Here is a 24,784-nt window from a genome sequence, read left to right on the forward strand (position 1 = left end):
ATTATTTTGGAGCAAGACACATTAGCAGCCATCCCAGCCTGGCGCTTATATCTCATTTGAAACATCTACTCATTCCTGACCAACAAAGAAAATTTCAATAAAGTACTTTTACTGGTTTAACAGCAGTGAGCTCCTGGGATTGTCAAAGTGCTCAGTCTTCTCCGAAGAGAGAAGGAATCAGCAGCTCAAATATAATTAACCTTCCATTCCCAATGCAAACTGCCACGCACAGGAGCTCTGCAGTCTATTAGTGAAGTTATAACGGCCAACAGGCAGAGGCAAAATTGGTCAAAAAGTTGGCTGCTGCTGTCATATTTTTAGAATTATGATTAATGACACTAATAATGTGGATGATTACTGATATGTGTATCTCCTGCAGTTTATCATATTGCACTGGCTGCCTACGTCCACAATAAACATGATGCTATCATTTACCTCTTTATTGAAGGCAATCCTTCTCTTGAAGGAGCACATTCTAATTACTTTGTAATGTTTTATGTCTTAAACATTTTGCAGCTCTGGACCTTGCCAACTGCTTCATGTCTGCCATTGATTAATTACAGAATGTTTAATCAAAATTTAGAACCTAATGCAGTCGTTTATGAGTGTGCTGCAGTGCCAAGGTAGTTAGGCTCCTGTCCCAAGTTTGAAGAGTGGTGGGTTCAAAATGAAATCCCAGAAATGTTCCAAGTGCCAAAGAGGGCTTTTTTTTAAACCTTAGATGTTTTGAGTTTGCCAGTCCTACCACGGTTGACAAATGGAAGGTTATCTACCTGTCTGGTAGGCTTTTTTGTTTGTTTGTTCCTATTGCCTTTTTTTAAAAATGTCTTGATTTTTCCCTTTATGTCTTTGTCGGTGGAGTGGCCTCCCAGCTCCACTGCAAGCTTTCCTTGTGGCAAGAGCCCTTGCAAATGCCAGTCAAGAGAGCGTAGTTTTGAAGTGGTTAAACAAGTGAAAAATAATTTGCAGGGACAAATACATAAGTTTTTTTTTAATGTGGATTTTTATGGTACTGTCATACAACCATTCACCGTTGAAGTTAAGTGTTTTTTTAATACCATTACTGAACTGCTGAAATGGATGCTAATATAGCTTGGAGTGCTAATGTCAAGTCCTGGTAATAAAAAAGACAGACTGCTGAATGAAATAATTTCAAGTAAAAAATAGAACAAAAGTGCTCTCACTCTCGCTTTCCACTTTTATTGAATTGGGACTGACTGAGCCAATTGCTTTAGAAGTCTGTAAAACACAATTACTAGTGAGCTGACTGACCCAGCAGTGCCCCCTCTGTGACAGAACAGACTAAAAAGGCTGCAGAATTAGTGCTGCTCCCATATCTGGCTATCAGACCTGAGAGACTTACTATTGAAGATCTACTGTCCTCGATGGCAGCACCTGCATCAGCTACATGCATCTCCTTCTTAGACCAAAGGCCCATCTTACCTTCTCATGATAGACCTGATTTCTCTCCCTCTCCATTGTATTTTTAGATAGTTATCTATCAATACAACTAAAGATGCATAGTTTTTTGTTTTTACATGTTCTGTGTCAGACACAAAGGTGATAGTTAATATTTATGGGCCGCAAAATTAACTGTCTTCCATTTATATTTTCAGCTGTAAACAGACAAAGTTTAATTGTTTTTTATTTTGGCATATCAAAAGAAAGGTGAGAGAGAGAGAAATGTACTGAATTGAAAGTGGGCAACATTTTTTCTTTAGTTACTAAAGTAAGTAATAAAGTTTGTAAAGTACTTAGTCAAGATCACTAATGCTTTAAAAGTACCAGCTTTTTATAATAAACTTACAATTTGTGTTTTAGGTCATACAGTTTGGCATGGGGATGGAATTAAAAAAAAAACAAACAAAAAAAAACCCAAAGAGGATGAAAACAAAATGACATTAAAAAAAAAAAATCATTTCCTCAACCCAGTTCCACCTCTTATCTCTCTCCCGCTCCATCTCAAATGCTTTATATTTACATACATATACACCAAAGTCCTTTTTTATTCATAGCGTACATTTTTGGCAAACACAAAACTCTTTCATTTCTCTTCCATGTCCATTTATATGAAGCTTGTAGGTGCCTTATGGCAAAAATGTTAAATTATTTCTTAGGCAGTATCTTTAAGGAATGCTTTTTAGGGCAAGCTTAAATATGAAATGAGCTCTTAATTAAAAAAAAAAAACTTTCTTAGTACAAGGCAAAGTGCTCATGTAAAAGATGATGCCGGGAACTAGGAGGCACAAGTTAGAGCTCTAGGATTTCATTAGAGGACATACTGGGTTCGGAACTTATGGCAACTAATACACAGTGATCATAACTAAAATGTCAACATACACACTGTCACCGTGACCACACAATGGTATCTGTGATACCACAACATTACCTGGCATTACATAGACCCTGGTGTGGTCACTATTGTGTAAAGGTTTACTTTTTAATTGTTGCTACTGTATGTGAACATACATTTGATGGTCTCCAGGCTAGTTCCCAATGGACATTGGGGACCCATGTTACAAACACTCCACATAACTTGACACAGTAGGCAATCTTTATTGAAGAGAAGCTCAGGATTGAAAAACCTGTAGGTCAGGATTAAGGATTAAGAGACGTTTTTTGGAAACTTGCACTTACGCTGCATATTCTTCCGTTGACACAGTCACACATGTAATTTTCATAGAAAATTATGAGAGCTAAACATATAGAGCAGAGCAGGACAGGGCCAGCCCTAGACCAAATGGTGCTCCAAGTGAGGAATGTCTTTGTCGCCCCCTCCATTTGTTAAACATTTGAATACCTTATCTTTTATTGCATTTGTAGCCCATTTCATGACTTTGATGCACGAATGCATACATGATTTCTCCCAGTCACACAAGACAATAAATTTCCCTTTTATGGCTAACAACAAAAACAGCACCCCAAGCCCAGCACCCCACAAGTCCGGCACCTCAGGCAGTTGCCTGGATCACCTGCCCCTAAATCCGGCCCTGCATCAAGGGAAAATATTCCTCCATATGTGCCATGGTTCAGTCAGTGCTTTTACTGACTTAATTATGTTTACCACCTCTCTTAATGCTTGTGGGTCAGTGAATACTTAGCTTGACTTTGCAGGTCACTGAAAAGTCCTGGATTTACTTTTGCAGGTTGACACAACAATATAAAATCCTGTGTTGTGCGGGGCAAGTTTAGAAGATGTAAGCTTTGCCTTCATTTTCAAACTAATACAACAATAATAAAATGATGGTAATACATGTCAGTACAATTCCTTACAGGGTGAAAAAGACAAAGAACTTCCTGCACAACACACCTGATCCTGCAACCCTTACTCAAGTAAGCAGCCTGGTGTTACATTAGGGCTTCTCATGTAAATAAGATTGGGCTTGTATGCTTTTATTTCCCACTCTTCTTTCACTTCATCCTCTACAATAAAAATGAGCTGCTACACAGTAACTGGTAGATCACTCATATAAAAGTTCATTCTGTCCTTCTTTCTGTCTTCCTTACTCGGACTGATTATATCATACTCTGCATATAGTCCCACTGAACAACCCATAGAAGAAGTTACTACTCAACATAAGGGTCACAGCATCCATTTCTTTACAAGCCAGGCTCTCTTGTGAAAGAAAGACGTGTTTGAATGTAAGCAAACAAGCACATTTTAGTGAGTCCCCAAGGAAACCTACTGGTTCATAGTATTGTTGAGCATATCCACATATTCTTTTTAAATTCCTATACCAACAGCAAATGTGTAAACATGTTCAGATTTGAAAAATAACATAGCAAAAACCTGTTTTGATTGTCTGGTGACATACAGTTAATCAAACAGATGTCTTAAAATGTTCTCTTCTTGTTATTAGTGAAGGGAAACAAGCTGTATCTGACGGCTAATGATATTAGGGGAAATATATTAATAGTCACCATAAACTAGTGCTGAGTACCTTCTTGGAGCTATCTGCTCCTAAAATCGTGTGCATTTCTTGAAAAGCAGTCTCTAAAAAGTTTTTTGTATAAGTTTCCAAACATAGCGGGATGATGAAAAAAATGGATGCTTTTGTGTTGAGGAGGTGATAACAGGAGGCAGGTAGCATGTTTTTCACATCTTCACCTCTGTTGATAATGTATGCAGTGGCTCATCAGAGGTATCTGATGTTAATTTATTCAAGCACACCTGTACAGGGCTGGAAGTCAGGTAAGCAGATGAACAAAAAGTATATATCTCTGCTTTTTCAATACAGCTACCCAGAGGCCTATATGAGCACAAATTTAGTTCTAGAGATGTCAGCAGGTTTTAATAAACTAAATACAGATGTCTTACTCCATACAAATCAAGGAGTTTACATGTTTAAATCTGGACTGATTTAACTAGCAATCAAATGTCAGGATCACACTTGGCACCAATAGTTGCCTCATATTTATTTATAAGTAACCCTAAGCAAATATTATTTTGTTTTAAAATTTGTTCATGGGCTGAATTACCTTTCCCACCTTGCAGAACACACACAAATGCTCACTTTCTGAGAAAATTTAAAGACAAACCTGAACAATTAATATTCTTACGTTAGTCAAAGAAAGGCAAAAAGGGAAAGTTTTGTCTTTGTAACTAAACAGGTATGCAGGAAATACATTTATTTTCCATATAATTAGGGCATGGAAAATGGGGCAACATGTCCTTATTAACAGCATTCCAACCTAGTCCTAAGTAACAGAGATTTTTAAATTGATGGTGCCAATATAAAATAGATTTTAACTTATTAAAATGCAATAGGGCTGATAAGGAGTAGGACAGGTGTTTCTTTTCACTGAAATACTTACATTAGTTTACCATCAAGACCTGGTCAGAAATGGTCTGATTTCACAGGTATTGAATCTGAACCCAAGCCTTCTTTAACTCTACAATACTAGGTTAGGGATGGGAGCTGAGTTAACTCAACTACAATATCTTTTCTCTTCACTCTCTCCCACCCCATCTGCCTACCATCTCATTTCCTCTCAAGCTGATTACTGGAAAGACTCCCTCTGCCACCCAAGACATTTGGGAACTTCCCTATCTCCACTGAGCTGGAAAATAACCTCTTTCTATCTGTCTGCCTGCCCTCACCTCGACCTGATCTATGGCACAAAAGAGCTTACTGAGTCGCTGGCCCTAGAGTACTGGCTCTGAGGAGCAGCCCATCCATTCCGGCTTACTTTGTGAGGCAGGGGCAGTACCTGTTTAAGCAAGACCGAGAGGGAGGCTGGGGTGGAAAAGCAGGGCCAGGAGGGACTTACTCTGTGAAGACTCCCATCAGTAGGGTGACCAGATAGCAAGTGTGAAAAATTGGGACAAGGGATGGGGGTAACAGGTGCCTAGATAAGAAAAATCCCCAAATATTGGGACTGTCCCTATAAAATCAGGACATCTGGTCACCCTACCCATCACAAACCTTTCCTTCATCACAGACCAGCCCCCCTCCTCCTCTGCTGGCTATGATTCCCTTTACAGAAACAACAGTCTCAACTAAAACTTCTCCCTTTCTCCCACCCAGATGCACAAACTGTACCCAGACGCACATTCAAGCCCAGCTTTCAGGCAGCCGTCCAGCGTATCCTCCTCCCTTTCCTCCATCTCCTTGACCACTTTCCTCGAATGAGACGTTTTCCTGTCCCCAGGCAAACCTCTACCCTCGCTCCTGTCTGACACCACCGCCTTTGGCATGATTTCTCTTCTCTTCCACTCTTTGTTGCTTTCCTGCCAGAAGGCATACCCTGTGAGGCTCCACTAGCAGAAGAACTGAAGAGTCAAAAATGCCTGAGCTGCTGCAAGAAGGAGAGAAGGTGAGAGCAGAAACAGTAAATGATTCCGAGAACAATGGGACTGAAAAGAAAGAATGAACAAAAGTAAGCTGGAAAGAATGACTGCACTGCTTTCTTTAGGAAGGAGATCAAAGTTAAAGATAGAGATAGCAAAGTTTGTAGATTTCATAAGCACTTCTGGTAATGGGTGGGAAAGGTGATGAACAGAAAAGCAGTTCAAAAAAGAATCCAGACACTGTGGGGCTTAAATCATAAAAAGCAACTTCTTATGAATTTTAGAGCGATAACAGAACCCTGTGGAGACTTCTGACAATAACTGTAGGGTTTCTACAAAAACAACAAGGAGTCCGGTGGCACCTTAAAGACTAATAGATTTATTTGGGCATAAGCTTTCTTGGGTAAAAACCCCACTTCTGTCCTTTTTTCTGTCTGCAATATCTTGAAAAATTAGGGGATGCATGCATGGGGAAAAGTATCCAAAATAGGTATATTCCATGTCAGTTTATCCCTCTCAGTCTTCTGTTCACCTTCATCTGATTTTAGATAGCCATACTGTGTCAGACTCAGTAATTTTAATATAGGACATCCCTGCATATAAATACATCTCAGGAGATATCCAAAACTTTCAGATAAAAGGGTATTTGAATGGTAGGGGAAGCTGACCAGCTGCCTTAGGTAACTAAGGTTGCATTGTGGACCTCCATACTTTGAAAGTCAGTTTTAAAAGGGCCACACTCTGGGTCACCAACTGGAGCATCAGGGGAGTTTTCTGAGCACACACTAAGCCTGGGGAACATAACCAAGTTTAGATTAACTAGAGTTGGGTTGCACAAGGTTATACATTGTACCAGATGCCATTGTAAGGGGGAAAAAGATCAATCAAAACTATTTATCACCTTATTAAACTCAACCATCTTCACGGCTTGTTTTATTTTTTAAAAACAATTGTAGAAAAAATTTAAATAAGGAAACCCCACTAAATCCTGCAAGCCACATGACGGGAAGAATCCAAAAGTTTTTAGAAGGTGGTATTAGAAATACCTCTTTAATTTTAATTTGCATGGACTGCAAAGAACTTTTGGATTCATCTGGATAGTCAGAAATATTCAGTGGAATATATGACTATCTACGCAATCAAAATGTGAAGACTTATTGTTACATACACCTGCCCAAATAAACGTCACATCAGAACATGACACGTATGTCCAGGCTTACTTGCTATGTACATTAGTTGGATATTTCTTATTTCTGGTACAGCAATTAAAAGTGAAATGGTTATAATTAGGTTTTAAAGTTAATAGTCCATTAAGGTGACTGGAAGAAGTTCTCACTTCTCAATGTTATTGCTTTCATTATTTGGCAGCAAAGCCAATAAGACCCCATAGATTAGTTTACATCTTTGAGGCTCTGTCTGAAACCCAAAAGGCTAGGAACTTAATGATCTAGGCTTTTTTTCCCTTTAAATAAAAAAGATTCTTTAAAAATCAGCAAAAAATCCTTCATTGGGTAGGCTACGTGGCTTGGATAAAATAAGACTCTTCCTTCAACCCAAACTTGAATAAAACAATTTTTTTGAAGATTAAATAAAAAGAATGTTTGATTCATTCTCATACCCCTCCTTTTGCACACACTTTCATTTCTGGGCAATTCTAGACTTCCTAGTCCTGGCCAAGACCAGACATGGAATTGCTGAAATACAGTGAACAATAAAGATGGTTTCTTATGATACTTCCTGACCAAATGTATGCAAGAATTATCAGAAATCTTGTGAGAGTTCCTGGTTTCTGTAAGTTTTTTCCAGACAAATTCTGCAGACCTGAAAGTTTTGGTGAGTCTCAAAAAGCATCAAATTTGAAGGCTCATCCAAATTGTACCTAGCCTTTAAACCTTTTCAAGTACACTATCACAACCTTAAATCCTCAGAACTTGTGGATTTCTGTTGTCCCAAGTTATCAAGAAGACTCACATAACTGAAACGTATTCTGAATACTATTTGTGAGGTGAAACTGGAAAGATGTTCCCATGCTGAGTACAACCCAAACTCATATGTAAATAATAATTTTATCTTTAAGAAAGCAGTCAGCATTTTAAGTTTATGAATCATATATTTCACTTTCATGGCTTGCTCTCAATAAGCTAAATCAAAGTATCCTATATAGTTCATGAAATACTTTCAAACTGTGCCCTGTCTTTAAATGTTCAGTTCTCATAAATACTTTACACATGTCATCATGATGGTCTTTTTCTCCTAATATATGTCCATTGAACTAACTTCTTTATTATTAGCCTAATCTATCAAGTTAACTGTTTCCTTATGAAATTTAACATTCCAAATAACATTCCAAATCCTAAACTAGCCACTTCTCTTTTTTCACACTGAATACAAAACGGGGTTTACTTAGCACATGACTGACATTTTATAACTCATTTGAGAAAACACACAGACTGAGCCAAATTCTGCACTAACAAATCCTCTGCAATTCCATCAACTTTAAGGACACAATGTGTGGTATAAGTGAGCACAGGATTTCACTTACTGAAGCCCTGAACCTGATAGGCTCTTAGGTCCAGCTCCACTGAGGCTAGCAGTTCTCCACAAGGCTGGATCGACTGGCAAGACAGTGAACTTAATTTAGTTTTAGGTGTTTGATTTTAATTGATCTAATCTCACTGGTGAAACAAATTTTCGAGTTTATTCTACTCTATTTACAGTTTTTTCTAATTTATGTTCACATTTTCTATTTAGTGGATCTCAAAACTGATGTGCTGGAACTAGACTCTCCAGAAAAAGTGAGATTTGGCTTCTTAACCTTCTTCACACTAAATTGCTTTTATTTTATATTATACCCTGTATCCACATGCAAACCCCAGAAATTTCAATGGAACAAGACACAGAAAATGTGCGTGAAATGTTTAGTTGAGTTCAATTTCCTTCCTCTCTCTCTCTCTCTGCTGAATTTTTACTCTGTAATGAAAATATTAAACAAACAAACAAACTCAAGTGATGAATCACTCTCACCATCACAACACAAACCCAATGCTGTGAACCTATAGGGGATATTTCATTGTGTAACAATATATTCATCATCATGTCTGAGAGCTTGTTTTCACAAGTATGGAATAACTGTGTTATCCTACCACAGACCACCTTGAAAAATTCCATTTATATTACATTTTCTTTAGGAATTAAAAAAAATATTTTAAAAAAGGCCAAAGAGGTTTAGGACCAGCTGCTTCTGTTTAAGCCCAACTGTTTCAGTACTGATGCAACATAACTACAATGTGATGTCATCTGAAGACCCGGCAGAACATACCCTTAAAAATATGTAGGGGTCTAGTGTCCCCTTTCTGTATGTACACTACCCCATCAGAGTGAATCGGAGTTGCTCACAGTCAGAGAAGAAAATAAAGCTGGACTGAATGGTTATATTAGGAAAAAAAGATACAGGTTCCCCCATGGAAAGAGAGAACCATTTCCCTAATGTTAACATTTAATTTTGTTTCTTATAATTGTTTATAGGGCAGAATGAATATCCATTAATGATTCCTATTCATTTGTACTTAAGCCTACAGAGATGGGGGTTGTTCTTGTATCCTATTTCTACGTTTTTTTCCCTCCATCCATTCCTGTTTCTATGTATCAATGTGTGTGTGTGAAGATATTTCTGTTGTATATAATTATTATATATTTAATAGAAGCTTTCCTTGATCGGAAAGATGTAGGGAGAAAAAGCTGAATGTGTAAAAGCTGCAGCTTATATACAAAAGTGTATACACAACACACACAGACAGAAAGAATGACATTATCTAGCCAATCACATAAGACAATGACATAGTATATACTATTCTGAATGTAAAACAATGAAAACCTAAAGTGATTAACACCCCTTCAATGCCAAGGGGGCACGACTGTCACTTGCCATTACTGTGTGTGTCTCTCTATTTCTTCATCTACCTAAAATTGGGGTTTCTTATGTAATTCGACACAATAATGTAGAAATTAATTACTATTTACTGACCTGTCTCTGCTTCTCCGTGATGGGAAGGCAGCATTACAGCCAGCCACTGTGCAGACGTGCATCTCTTTTAAATGAACATTCCTGTAGTGAAGCTTCACACTGTAGGAACTTTTGAAACTCTTCTTGCAGACGTAGCAGATCTTGGGATCTGGGCTGGAACACAGGTCACCTTCTGGAGAGAACTTCTGAGGGCTGTTGTAGTTGAATGCTGACGTGAAACTTCCATGAAGGGCAGCCACACTGGCACTGCCGCCATTATACAGTCCATATTGGCTCATGTAAAACACATCGTACGCAGGGTCTGTAAACTCTTCCTTCACCTTAATTACATCCCGGTGAGAAGATTCACTGTGATTTTCATCTGGCATCTCACTGTTCATCATAGACTTTTCACTGGATTCATGGATGTGTTCATCACCTTCCATGGATTCCTCACACAATTTTGGCTCTGAGGATTCTGACTCGTTTTCATAGTCTCTCTCATGCTCTTGGTCTTCTGAGGTCATGCTGTCTGCCCTTCTTAACTCTGTCCTGGAAATGCATCTGCTTCTACCGTTTTTAGAAAAGTCTTTCACAGACAATCCTGGGCTCATTTCCTCCTGCGAATGGCAGTGATTGTCATGACCAATATCATTAGCCATTGTGCTGTTGTCATTAGCTTCATCATCTTCATCGTCAAACTCGTCAGCCGTATCAATAACTTCCTTTTCTATTTTAACTGGCATGCTTGACTTCCTTGGTTTCTTTTTAGGGGCAAGGTCAGCATTAGGCTCATGGGTAGGCATCACCATCACAGGTACCGATGACTCTGAAGGAAGAGGAGGATGCTGCTCCACTGAACCACCTGTTGGTATGATGGGACTGGTGGGTAATGAGGTTGGAGGGCTCACCATCTCTCCAGGAGTAAGTAAACTTCTGTAAAAAGGAGGAACAGGCTGGACAGTCTTTAAAGCTGGAAACACCAGCTGGCTAGAAAGAGGGTTCTGTAGTACAGGGTCTAGTGGGGGAGTAGTAAAACCCATTGGAGGCCGACCAGGGCTCGTTAAGGTAAGACCGGATTTTGTACTTGCTATGACGGGGGTGGCAGCTCCTGATGTAGCACGGATTAGATCTTTGTCTCGGTTGTTCCTTAGCATAGGCATGTGAAGGCGGGGGTTAGGGTTAGCACTGTGACGATTGCGACTTCTAAGAGAGCTGAAGACCATGTTGCAGCCTTCAATCGTGCACCGGTGTTTGATTTTAAGATGAACTGCATTGTAGTGAATTTTGAGAGTACCTTTGTCATAGAAAGTTTTACCGCACGCATTGCAGAACACTCTCCCTTTTCTTGACGCCGATCCCATTCTTCTCATTCTGTGAATCCTGAATGAGCTTTTCGTGTGCTCAGTTTTGGACAAATCATTAATGGGTGTCGATGTTTGAACAGGAGACACACAGGCTGGCTCAGTTTTGGGTTCTACATTTGTGATGCTGGTCAAAGCATTCCTGCTGGATGTCTGCTCATTCTTGAAAGGAGTGGGAGAAACTTCAGATTCACTGCTTTCATTATATTCATTTTGGGTAGAAAGGCTTGGCTCACGCAGCCTCAGAGCAGGCTGTTCCAGCAGGAGGCCATTTGGAGGCAGCCCCAGCAATGGAGCAGAGACGGGATTTATGTACTGGAATGGAAGCAGAAACGCAAGGCTGTTAGGGATGTTTTCAAAGTGATGAATGCTGGAAGGGTTGCTGTTCTCCAGGTGAGCAAGGAGACTCGGGCTCCTAGTGCGATTATTGCTTTCAATAAAAGTCCTTATATCTGAATCTGTCTTTGAAGATGGCACAGCCACAGCCTGCCCTTCTTTTTCTTGAATTGCCATCAGCTCCACAATGGATTTGGTTTCTCCAAATCTTAGAAACTGCTGAAGGGTAATAATCTCTTCTTCCCTGGACATGATGGCCCAGCGGTCCAGCACCTTGCCTGCAGCATCCTAGAGGCCATATCAAAGAAACAACAAAGACAAACACAAAGAAAAAAAACTTATTGATTCTGCATAATTATTGAATTCGATAGAAGGTGCTCTGCTGCCCGTACATGAAACACTAAGCTCAGAAAACAACATGCAAACAGTGTTAATAGAAGTTGATCCACAAAGCAAACTTTTCTGCCATGCAAATGTAGTAATTAGAGTCACAGTTAGAGAAACAGATTGAGTTTAATAATGTCAAAGCAAACAAAATGTACACGACTGGGGCTCTGTGATCTAAAATGCCCTCAATACTGCCATTATAACAACATGATCTATGTACTATGCAACTGCTTCGCAGACATTAGTTTAAGACATGAATTCTTGCTGTGCAGCCCACTGTAAATACAGAAAACTGTACCTTAATCCTTACAAAATGGTGACACTATAGGAAAGAATGAAATAAATGCATTTGATAGAATTACCTCTTAAATGTAAGGAGACATAAGACTGAATTCAATTAGGAGCAATCTTGTAAAATGCATCTCAAAGAGTTTGAACCAATACAATTAAAAAATAGCATAAAAATATTAACCTACATTTTTCCACAAGAGCAATATATAAAATTGCATTTACTGCCAACGCACATCAAAAGGCTGAAACTGGGGGGAGGAAGGGAAACATTGCTTTTGAGTCTTACCAAACTGTTACTGGCAATTGAGTGCAAACTTCCAACCTGGGTTTGATTTACACTTAAAATATAACTTTTTTACAGTCTTGTTACAAATGACAGTTACAAATATTTAAAAAGTAAACATTTGATGGATGTGGAGAACATAAATGTATAAAAGTGTTGTCTCTTAACATCACCTTCTGATAGCAAGGGAAAAGTCCAGAGAGAGTACACATCAGTAATCAGTAGACTCTCTGTTGTTAAATATACATTAAAAAGCATTTCACACTTTCATTTTTGCTAGTAAGTATGAGATTTGCCTGAAGGTAGAACTTAAAAATTCTGCACTGTAATGTCAGGCAATCCATTCCAGCATGTATTGATAAAAATGTAATAAAATACTTACATAATGAATAGATTTTATCAACATCTCTCCCATTGGGCTAATGCTGGACATATCACCACCTCTGTAGCTACCAACAAACCCCGTCCCATGACCATCAAGCAGAGGTGCCCCAGTGTCTACTGCACAGAACTACCAGATACCTCTGCATGGAACTCCTCAGTGCTGTATTTTTGTTTTTTTTTAAATCTTGGATCCCAGATTTTGAGCCCTGACTAAACATTTAGGATTACCCTATGCAGCAAAAATCATCAGAAGTGGTTTGAGTAGAAAAAACAGTGTATTTATATGAAAATATGAAAATTATTTTCCACATTGCAGTAAAGATTCTAGGTTTTTTCACATTAATTTTATAGCATTGTAAATCACAATTTTCTCAAATGATGAAACATACGCGTAAAACTCTGGCTAGGACTGGTTTTGCTTATTTTAGTTCAGATTTAGCTCAAATCATACGATGCAAAGCTAATGAAATGAGTTAATGTCACTTATGCTGCAATATCTAAGATGTGGCTATAGAGCCGCGAACATGGTTCATGGTACCAGGTATGAGTGATATCACACAATCCAATCTAACAAGAATGTAATTAACCCATGACAGAACCATAACGATGGGGAAAACCTTAAATTGACCTTAATCCTGCAAGTTGATCCATGTAGGCAGATCACTGCACTCACGTGGAGCCTTCATCAGTGGGGATCCAGGCAGATCCTTGTGAAGAGCTGCTTGCAGGATAAGGCTATAATTTGTTGATTTGGTTCAGTAAGCAGCCAAAGCTTTGAATACTTTTCCTAACATAGTAAGGGCTTCTATAACTCCTACAGCCTTAGAATTGCACCTGTCCTGCTGGAAGGAAATGCAGGAACTCAGTGTGATTCAATACAATTGATCCAAAAGGGCAGGAAATCCTTGGAACTGGGACTACACTTTCCTTCCTTCCAAATTCCAAACTGGTTATCTTTTGACTATTTTCCCTGCATATTTTTCAAAAGGTTCCCTATTTCTCCATTCAATTCCACCACCACCTCCACCAAGCCTGCCCTTCCTTGCCACAACGATTCTACATTTTTAAATACCAGTATCACACCTGGACCCTAAAATGGCCTACAGTTCAAATTTTGAGCCCCTCCTTCCCCCCGCCCCCAACAGCTTTTATCTGAGTCAGAGTTTAAATAGATGGAAAAGGCCTCGCCTCATATTGTTTGGAGGCAGGATCTAAGAGTTCCTCTCCTAATTTGTAGGGTTTACTTGGATTGAGTCGGGGACTGTCTGATTGCTGCCAGCTGTGGGTGTTTGTAATGCACTACTGATAGCAATGTATGTTTTTTACATGCAGAGGCTTGTGCAGTAGGAGATGTCTATTTTATAAATGTGGATAGATTCATAAATAAAGAAATCAGATTTGGATTGTGCCATTTGCTGGAAAACAGTGGGCTTCTCTGTTGTGAAGCCCATAGAAACCTACAAGTAAGACATCAAGAGGCCAATTAGATCACTCAGGAGACTTGTGGAATTGGTTCTTACGGCACACATTTAGTATTTTGTCAAGCCTAGGCTGAAATGTCCCACGTGATGGGGCTTCCACCACTTCCCTTTGGAGGTTATTCTGCAGTTTAATACATATCCTCACTAAAAGATGTTTTCCTGACACTTTGCCTAAATTGTTCCTCTCTCAATGCCAAAATGTTACACTTATGTATACTCTTACAGTATCTACTATAGGATTTTCTAGAGTTGTGAGGAAGACAATGAAACATTGGGGGGCCAAATCCTCAGGTTCGGCTACAGTGCCAATGAGCTCTTAAACAAGCAGTTGGGGATTTGATTGGCATGGGGTTATCCTCAGCTGGCACAAAGACAACAGCCCAGTGGAATCAGACAGTTGGCTTAAAGCGACCTTAGGCTACTCCTACCAGCCGTATTGAGTGACAGCTCAGCAGAGCTAAAGATTCAATTACTAATTCCCGAAACCACCCACGTCCCCCAATCATTAACATCTTTAGGGCCAGTCCTACAAGCTGTACAAGGACTAGGATTTACACAGTTTTCCCTAACGGTGATAAAAGTAGCATGTGTGGGGAAGCTGGTTGTAGTTAATCATGCACATTTCTCCAGTTTTACTTCTACAGAGAAAAGGATGGTGAGATAATATCTTTTACTGTACCAACTTCTGTTGGTGAAAGAGACAAGGTCCAATAAAGTTGGTCCAATAAAAGATATTACCTCACCCACCTTGTCTCTCTCATAACCTGGGACCAACACGACTATAACAACCCTGCAAACTGTTTTGCTTTTGTCAGATTTTGAGCAAATCTTTATTTTGTTGTCCATGTTGTGAACGTTATATTGCTTTATTGAAGGACACATTCATATGTAGTAAAGAATATTAAACATGCATGCTATTGACTTGAAGACACTGTAGGCTGGATTAATAAATAACAGGTAGATTTTTTTTAAATTTAAGAAACAGCAGTTTATATTCACAAGTTGTCTATTGTTATTTTTTAGCTAGAAATACAATTTTTCTAACAATACAGAAAAGTAGTTTGGGGTCACTATATTTCATAGAAAATATAGCACCTATGTACACTGCATAACGCATAGTTCAATATTTACATAGTGATGGTTTCTATAAATCACTGTAAGTATGTATTAAAATTCAGAACTAGATAAAGAGCAAATAGGAATGTCATTTTTTGATAAAACTTGAAAATTAGAAAAAAAATCTAACCATTATCCCTTTGAATTAAGCTATAACTAGCTAGGGATCTCTTTGTACACCTTAATACTTGATTAGAGGTTCAAGTCCTTTCTTACATGTAATCGATTTCTTGTTTCTTACAATCTCTCATACTAAATTTTCTCCCCAAAGCCATTAAATCATATCCACATTTAAATTTTTCATGACAAAAGGCTCCAATTTATATTACCTTTTTTCAGCTCAGTACCGATGACGCCAAGCCTCCTGTGACAATATGTACAAGTCAGTCAGTCGGTGTAAAGATACCAGTGTGTGCTTTTACCTCTAAGCAAGCCAGTCGGCAAGCATGCTTACCCTGCACAGCAATACAATGGGCGTTCTTGCTTCCCTGGCCATGGAGCCTGATTTCATGTATTGGTGGCTCTCTTCTGATTTCAGAAAGACAGAATTCTTCAAGCCTCGAAATCATATAAAATTAACCTCGAAGGGCACAAGACCTATAACCTTAAATCTTCCTCTCTCCAGGTCTAAACACACACTCAGTTTTCTCTCGAGCTATATTATTAGTGTAGACACAGATACACACGTACACACACTGTATTGGCTCTGTGAAGCAGTGTCACGGTTAATCATCCTGAACTTGTCTCCTGATTTTTACTGACCTGTAGGTTAGGACAAGATGTGTCAGGATGCATCTTGTCCTAACTTCTAGGTCACATCAGAACAAGTGGTGGGTTTAGGAGGATTATCTCAGAGGATACAAATAGGTTAGAGTAGAAGACAAACACAAAGTTCACTCTAATTTTTATGAGTTTAATTGGGGAGGGCTGGCAAGGGGGAGATTTGGTTTCCTGGGGTTCTTTGAACTTCATAACTTGTAAGTTTTTGATTCAGCCTGAAAGCCTCTCAACTTAAAAGTTGCCTATTTAAAAAGCGAGGGTGGCCTCTATGCAACATATATGCCTTTTTCAACCTAGAACTTCTGTTTTAAAATCAAGTTGCTTTAAACTCTTGTGAAAAACTGAAAAGACTCCTATGATCTCCATTACCCTTTGCTAATTTTATATAGAAACACACACATACACACACACTTTTGTAGGCCTATTTTTAGGTCTCTAATTTACTTCTTGGCACAGCTAAGAGAGGGTGGTTGCATGCACATGACTGTATGCACACTGAGAAATGATTACACAGGAGCTGAGATTAATAAAAAGGTTAAAATAAAAAAAAATGAAAACTCCTTTTTAGAAAAAAAGTGCAGATTCTGGGAAGCACTCAGGGAATATTTTCGAGCACTGTTGTGATAATTTCTGAGAAGCACTTGAAATTATAAGGAAAAACAACTTGGCAAGATTATTTAGTTTAGCAAGGTTGCATCTGCACCTTAAATACACATTTCTTAGTACAGACTGACCAAGCGTCTGGAATGCAGTGATTAAAAAATATATTGCATGGAAATATACACATTTGATTCCTTAGCTCAGGAAGTAAATCAAGGTTTACTATGCACTTATCTTCCCTCCATGAGCGTGTCTTAGATACCTGTAGGTTTTTTAGCTGATCTTGGGGAAATATGTTGAAAATATGGCTGTAACAACTGAAAAGCAGACTGAAATGCACTCAGTCATACTATAATTGCACAGGATGGTTTCAATTAGGGTGCAGACAGAATATCAACATTTGTTTCTGATAAAGAAAGCCTTACATAATTTCCATGATTTGAGTTTGTTGTTTTTGTTTGGGTGAGTTTCTCAGGAGCATCTCCGTACTTCCAAATGAAATTTCAAGCTGTTACACTAGGGGAAGTTCATATCCCATCTCTTTCTGGGAAAAAAGTGACCACAACACAGAGGTGCATAAGCGCATGTCTATATACATAGGAAAATCCAAAATGCACCAGATCATGCTCCTTTTCAGGCCAGCGGCAAAGCTCCCACTGATTTTGATGGGCACGGCTCTAGCCTTATGTCTAGATTTTCATGGAAATATTTATCCACATACTTATTTTCCTGCTGGGCATTCTTTACATGCCATATCGACCCAAGGTCTGCTTTGTTTTTGCACTCATCAGAGAGAGGTATATACACCAGCTTGTTGTGATCATATATAAGCAGCTGATGCCAAATTCAACATTCCCAACTTACAAAAAGCCATGACTTTAAAGATTTTTCCATCCCAAACCCCACATACCTTCCCTACCCCCTTTCTCTTCCCCCACCAAAATGTATGATACATGCTATGGTTGTGAGAATGAGGGGTTCTTTATGTCTACTGCTGCATCAGAAACCAACACGACACAGCACTACAGAGTTTTCAGTCAATAATGGAAATCTTTAGCTTTTGGCTTAACTGCTACATCTACTGTACTAAAAAAAACACAAAAGAGATAGATCTTTTCCCCTACTTCTTAGAACTGAATTTGTTTGCTTTCACCTAAAGATATGGGATGCATATCAGGTTTTTTGCTTATGACAGCTAACAGAAAAAGAAAGGATTTTCCCCTACATCAAAGTATAAACGTGAAGGACACTTTCAAGTAGGTACCTAACGGTAGAAAATAAGAGGTATGCATAGCTTCTGTTTTGTATTTATTCTTGTTACCAGTACAAGCTATCAGTTTCTTCTCAAATAGTTCACTCCAACCCTCATGTTAATAACCGTCTTGCAACTTTCATCCAAGTGGACCCCAAAGAGCTTTACAAACTTTTACTAATCAATATTACAGATTACAGTCCAAATTTTGCTCCAGTGTGAATCTTGACTTTGACAGCAAATGGGTTATCATTTTGCACTGCAGCATTACAAAGAGCAGAATTTGTCTCCATACATGTAGGAGGAACATCACAGAAATGCCACCAGGACTGGGATGGAACAGAGCAGCTGTCTAACTGTGCACAACAGCACTTCACAGCAGAGAGAGTGAAGAATACCATGGTCCAACTGAAACTGCAAACGGAATTTAAGTACGTGGAATGTAATAACCACAGTTGAAATCTGGCCAGGACATTGGAGTTAAGCACTCATGCTCTTGCTAAAAGGTTTATGGGATCTTTACTGACCAAAAGTATTCAGATCCTTGGTTTTATATCTCATCCTAAAGACAGCACCTTCAGCAGCACCGTCCCCCACTACCAATCTGCCGGAGCATTGGTTCAGTACTACGACAGAGGGAACAGTATCACCTAGTAGATCACTAATTATCAGCACTTCTTTAGGATCTGGATTTTCTCCCATCGCTCTCTCCCCGAAATAAATCTTCTCTACTCTTAAGATCCCATCAACCTTAAATCTCCACAACAATTAATCTCTTTACAACATTCTGAATACTTGACCCTGTAAGATTGTGGTATAACGAGGTGAAACATGTTGGAACAAATTATATAAAGATGCACAGAGTCAAAAGAATGTGTTCCTTGATTAAATAAAGCATTGGCGGAGGCAAGAAAGTTGGAATATACATCACAACAACAACCAGAAGTTGGGCAATGTACATCCATGTGAATTAAAGTAGTGAGTTCTGGAAAAGTTCTAGTTCACCAAGGGAGTTACTCGAAAACACAAAATGGCCATGCCCTCTCAGAGATTGAGTGCTGTCGATTTCTATTGCTGGAGTAGGCCAATGCATTGTAAAGCAGTCCTAATCAACTGGAAGCAGCATCATGTGAAATCCGCCCATCTTCCCCTTTACAAATTATCCCAGGTGTATTTGAGTAACATGCATAGATACTAGTTTTGGGGTAGAGGGTGTACATGCCCAAACGTACAGATTACTTCCACAGACCAATAGTCTCCATCACAAAATGCTGTCACACAGTACATGTAGAATATCCAGTCTGCATGAAGTTAAGAATATATATATTTGGGAGGGTGTGCAGGGCAGAGAGAAGATATATTTGCCCCATGCTCTTTCAGTTGGGTGGGAGCTTTCTGGCAGATATTTATGATCAGCGCCCTGCTAGAATCCAAATGCAAATAATTTACAAATGAAAAGAAATCTCTCATAAAGAGAGGAGGATACGCTATTTTATCATTCATAAAAGAAATGTTAATTTGGACCTCTACCCATCCCCCCCTAAAAAATATTAATCTCTTCAATTTAAGTAATTAGGATGCTAGGGCACAGGTTTTAAATGCTTCTTATGATTTTTAAAACATATTGTTTGACTTTTGATAAAATATTCACTTTGTTATGCAATGCTCTTGATTGTGGACCCAATAAGAATGTATAATTCATTAGAGATGATCACTTTTCTCTTAGTAACAGTGTGTGTAGCATTTTTATTTTAAAAGATATGAAAAATCGCTGTGCGGTTACAACATATTTAATCACTGCAGCTCCAGCTTCATTTAATCATAGCTGCTCCATCTAGGATCTTTATAGTTAAGGGCCTCTCAAATTTTTCCACAGTGACCCCCCTGCCCATATTCAGAGGCTTAGAATTTAGCTGGAGAAGAGAAATTCTGATTTGAAGCCAGGATCTGAATCTCTTTATAATGTTTTACACTGGTGTAACTCCACTAACTTCAGTGGAGTTAGACTTGATTTACACTGTGCAAGTGGGAGAAGAATTAGGCTCGAAGCATAAAATTGACAAATCTGACAACCTTGGTAATGGTGTCGCTACTGCCCCATTATACTAATCTTTCTCCATAAATAAATATTGAGTTACTAATTTTAAAAAGATCCAAACGGTCAGCTTTTAGCAGCTGCCATTAACATGATTTTATTATTTAACATTTGTGTGGTGGCAGTAGTCCCTATAGGCCACAACCAGGTGAGACTCATTGTGCTAGGCACTGTACAAAAGGTATTTCACAAATGAACTACTTACCCTCTTACGATCAATACAGGCTGATATTTTCAAAGCTGTCGAAGAAGCGATTCCCAAATTACTATTAAAATTCATGGAAGTTGGGTATCCAACCCCCTGAGGGCTTGTCTATACTTAAAACGCCGCCGTGGCACAGCTGTAGCACTTCAGTGAAGTTGCTACCTACGTTGGTGGGAGGGACTTATCCCATCCGTGTTGCTACTCACCTCCCGGAGAGGCAGTGGCTAGGACGACGGGACAATTCTCCCATCAACCTAGCGCTGTCTACACCGGCAGTTAGGTCGGATTTACTGCGCTGCTCAGGGGTGTGGTTTTTCCACATCCCTGAGTGATGTAGTTATACCAGCCTAATTTCCTAGTGTAGCCCAGGCCTTTGACAGCTTTGAAAACCAAAGCCTTGGATTCTAAATGTAAAGAAATATGGTGATCTCTCAATTTCTCTATAGCTCTGTGGTTATGGAAAATGCATTTACAAGAGCTTCTTATCCCCTAAGCAGTTCCACAACTAAATGGGTTCTAAGTGATTGAGGGCGGAGCGGAGGGTGTTGTTCTTAGGCACAGGGCAAACCTGGTTCCTCAGGGCGGTACGGCCATTCTGCAGAAAGCATATGCAGCCTTCTGGAAATGCATGTGCTCCAGCAGATACAGCTGGATAGGGCCTCTCATAAATAGAAACACCATGGACAGGGCATATGAAATTCTGCACTTTAGAGTTAGTTATAACTCTACATTCCCTGGGTTTCTGCAGTTTAAGCCAGACCTTAAGGACACTCTTTAAAAAAAGAAAAGTGAATGTGGGTTGAGCTTGCAAAACCTGTGTAATTTGGCACAAAGAGGTAATTGTGCATGTAAAATATCCAGTTGCACACACAACCATGTGTAACAGGGTATGCTGAGTCAGGTGCTGGCTCAGTACCCTATCACTCGAATCCCCACCAGCATGGGTTAACTGTGACCAAACTGGAAGATCAATTAACAAGTGGGGCTACAGCTAAGGCGCTAACTAGAAGGGGAAACCACCCCAGTAGCTGGGAGCAAATAAATTAAGAGGAAGGAAGCTCTGGAAGTGGAGAGCTGAGAGGCTGAAGGATGGCAGAGATAGGCAGGGCTGGCTGCTGCTGCTACTTCCCTAGAAGCAAGTGGGAAAGCTGGCTATGGAATGTAAATCTATATAAATAGCACTGCAGGCTGTGGACTGCTGGAGCAAAATAATAAAGTGAGGTGATGGTGATGGAGACCTGGAGAGGCCTGAAAGGACTCTCGAGAAGAGCACCCATTACACGATGGCAATCACCATTTTTCAGAAACACTTACCAATTTTGCATAAATGACTGTTTATTTTGGTGATTGTTTAAAAAAATTTGGCCCATGGTGTTAATGTTATCACGTAATCAATGTAACTCTTAGAATTTTCATAGTTTGGGAGGCAGTGCTACCTAATGCACTGATAATTGGACTGGGAGTTACAATTCCGGGCTTCTATTTGCAGGCTCCGTGTGCCTTTGGCACATCATTTAAACTTGTCTATGCTTCAGTTTTGCCATTCATAAAAGAGGAATAATGGACAGGATATTGGGAGAATTTGCAAATGTTTGTAGAGAGCTCTGAAGATGTATTATTATATTTACAACATATATAGCTCCAACAGTTGCCTAGGTACTGTTCAGCCAAGATCTCTGCTACGATACAAAGCACGTGTAGATGAATCGTCATGTCCTATATCAGGGAAGGCCAACCTGCGCCTGAGAAGGAGCCAGAATTTACCAATGTGCATTGCCAAAGAGCCACAGTAACACATCAGCAGCCCCCGGTCAGCTCTCCCCACTAGCCTCCAGTGTCTCCCACATGCCAGCAGCACCGCTGCTCAGGAAATAACCCTCAATCCCTGTGCCTCCCGCCTGCCGCAATCAGCTGTTTTGTGGTGTGCAGGAGGCTTGGAGGGGTGGGGAGAAGAGGTGGAGGAGCAAAGGCGCACCAGACTCAGGGGAAGGGTGGGGGGGAAGGGGTGGAGGGGGGCCGGGGCCTGGGGCAGAGCGAGGGGTTGAGCAGTGAGCACCCTGTAGCACGTTGGAAAGTTGGCGCCCGTAGCTCCAGCCCCGGAGTCGGTGCCTAGGCAAGGAGCCGCACGTTAACCTCTGAAGAGCCGCATGGGGCTCCGGAGCCAGAGGTTGGCCACCCCTGTCCTACATCCTATAGTCAGTGACTATATCTAATGTTCACCAGAGTGAAAACAAAGCAAGATACCCAACATTCAGATCAGACTAGATTATCATAACGGTCCTCTTTGGCCTTAAATCTATGAACCATTTAGTCAATATTATCTGGAAAAAATAAGAAACAAAGGACCAAGTCCTGATGATCTCATAGGCAAAGCTCCCATTGAAGTCAGTGGGAGATTTGCCAGGATAGGAACAGAAGGAGGAATTTAGTATTTCATCCAAAGACCATAACACTGGAGTAAAAAGTACTGATAAGTGTAAGTAGATTTCACAAAACGCTTAGGTCTCTGATTCAACACAAAGTTGCGACTCAATAAAGAAATTTAGTTGTGCTCTATGCTGAGTATATGAATGGTAGAAGAACAGGAAGACTGATTTCTGTCTTTAGTATTCATTAGGGAAACATGCATTATTACTTGCAATATATACAAAATGATCTTAAGAGGCCTCTTTCTTTTGACTGTTTACATAAAAAAAAATCATGCCAGGAAAATCAAGTTAATTGTAGATGCACGTGTGACACAGAAGGAAGATGGCAGGGTGCACATATGATACTAAAAAGGCAAAGGTTGGTAGAATATAAAAATTCAAATCCATAAAGTGTGCAGCAAGTTATCTATCTGCACACATTACAGGCACTGAAATGCAGAAGAAAGTGGGAAAAATATATTGCGGTGTGCAAGGTAATAATAATTGTGCCTGCATGCCTTAATACCCTCTTGTCCCAGCAGTCCTGACTTTCTAGGCAGCCCACTTCTCCACATTAACAGTAGTCATTTGGAGAGCAGCAAACGTGCCATTAGAAGCACTTTTACAAGTGTATATTCATCCACCAATTAGCTTAATGTGGCCGCTTTCTGCATATTTTCTATCCAGGCTTGCACAAATCTTATTAATATTTCCCCCTAGCGCTTTGACAGATTACCTTGTCATTATGCATCCTGAAGCCTTTTAAACAATATGGGTAAACTACTGTTTGCGAGGTTAATGACAATTATCCCCTAATTACTGCATAAGTCACTCAGTCCACTTTATCTGATAGGCAGGGTTCTGCTCTGTGTATCTGCCATTGTGTCACCGTAAATGAATCTTGTATAGCCATGTTTATCTGTCGTTGCCTTGTAAATTACACTGACAGAAGAATGAACAAATTACTGCGTGTCATCACTTAAATACAACTTCTGATAAAAAAAACACCCACAATTACAGCACTTGAATTTCAGCCTGATCACAATTAGTGAAAACATATTTAATGTTCTAAGTGATATATTTCAGAGATGATGGGTCAGGATTTAGTAGTGGAGCCCTTAGGTAATGGGGGTAGGGCTGCAAGAATAGGAGAAACACAAAAACTGATGTTAACAGTAATGCTCTTATCATCTGATTGCTTTCGCTGTTATTTTAACAGACAACATGACTACCTGGTAGTATTTTCCAAACGTTCTCTCGTCCAGATCAGAAGGGATGTGCCTAATGTCACAATTTCAATGGTTTTCGACCCTCCACTCCCTGCTGTTTTTAGCAACACAAATGGAACACAACGGCCCAACATATATGAGGCCAGAACTAGTATAAAACCACAGGCTACACTAATTTAATGGATAAAATGGATTAGTAACTTAGATCCAAAGTCTGCCCTGATCAGTCCCACTGACTCTAATGGATTGATGAGGGTGTAAGTCTAGGCAGAAGCTGGCAGGCAGTGTTCAAGTCTATTTTTTAAAATATATATATATATATATATATATTTATATATATATATAATATATATAATTAACAAAATTATCTTAGCACCTTTGCTATATTACACAGTGTCTCTGCTTTGGGTCTCCTCATTGATATAAAGTGGCAGAAAAAAATGGGCTCAATTTACTGCTGCCAAGGGTGGCTGTCCCAATAGGCACTGAGTTACCACACATCGAAGGCTGGTGACAGCCCCCTCAGGGAAGAGAGGCTCTTGATGACTGGCACTGCTTTTCATCCTTGTGCAATGGCTATCCCCGCAACCGACACAAAGTATCCTGTATTCAGAAGGACTAGAAGTCTAAGGGAGAGAGTGAATTTGAAGTGGCTAATAAGAACAAGCTTAAACCCGCCATTCTTTATTAAACAAACATTCTGTTAATGCAGCGCTATGAAAGGTGACAGACTGAGAGCCCTGGAGATTTCAGTCCTCTAGCTATCTGCACAGCAAGTA

The 24,784-nt window shown here is 39.6% G+C and overlaps 1 protein-coding gene across 1 annotated transcript in view; it reads right to left on the bottom strand.

Annotated features, from left to right (window-relative positions):
• BNC2 (basonuclin zinc finger protein 2) overlaps positions 1 to 24,784 on the bottom strand; it is a 399,221-nt gene that overhangs the window by 11,267 nt on the left and 363,170 nt on the right. The window contains exon 5 of the mRNA XM_077816446.1: positions 9,816 to 11,782. Within this exon, the coding sequence (XP_077672572.1) occupies positions 9,816 to 11,782 (1,967 nt within the window). The remainder of the gene's footprint in view (positions 1 to 9,815; positions 11,783 to 24,784) is intronic.

The sequence above is a fragment of the Eretmochelys imbricata genome, chromosome 5, assembly GCF_965152235.1.
Source record: "Eretmochelys imbricata isolate rEreImb1 chromosome 5, rEreImb1.hap1, whole genome shotgun sequence".
Classification (NCBI taxonomy): domain Eukaryota; kingdom Metazoa; phylum Chordata; order Testudines; family Cheloniidae; genus Eretmochelys; species Eretmochelys imbricata.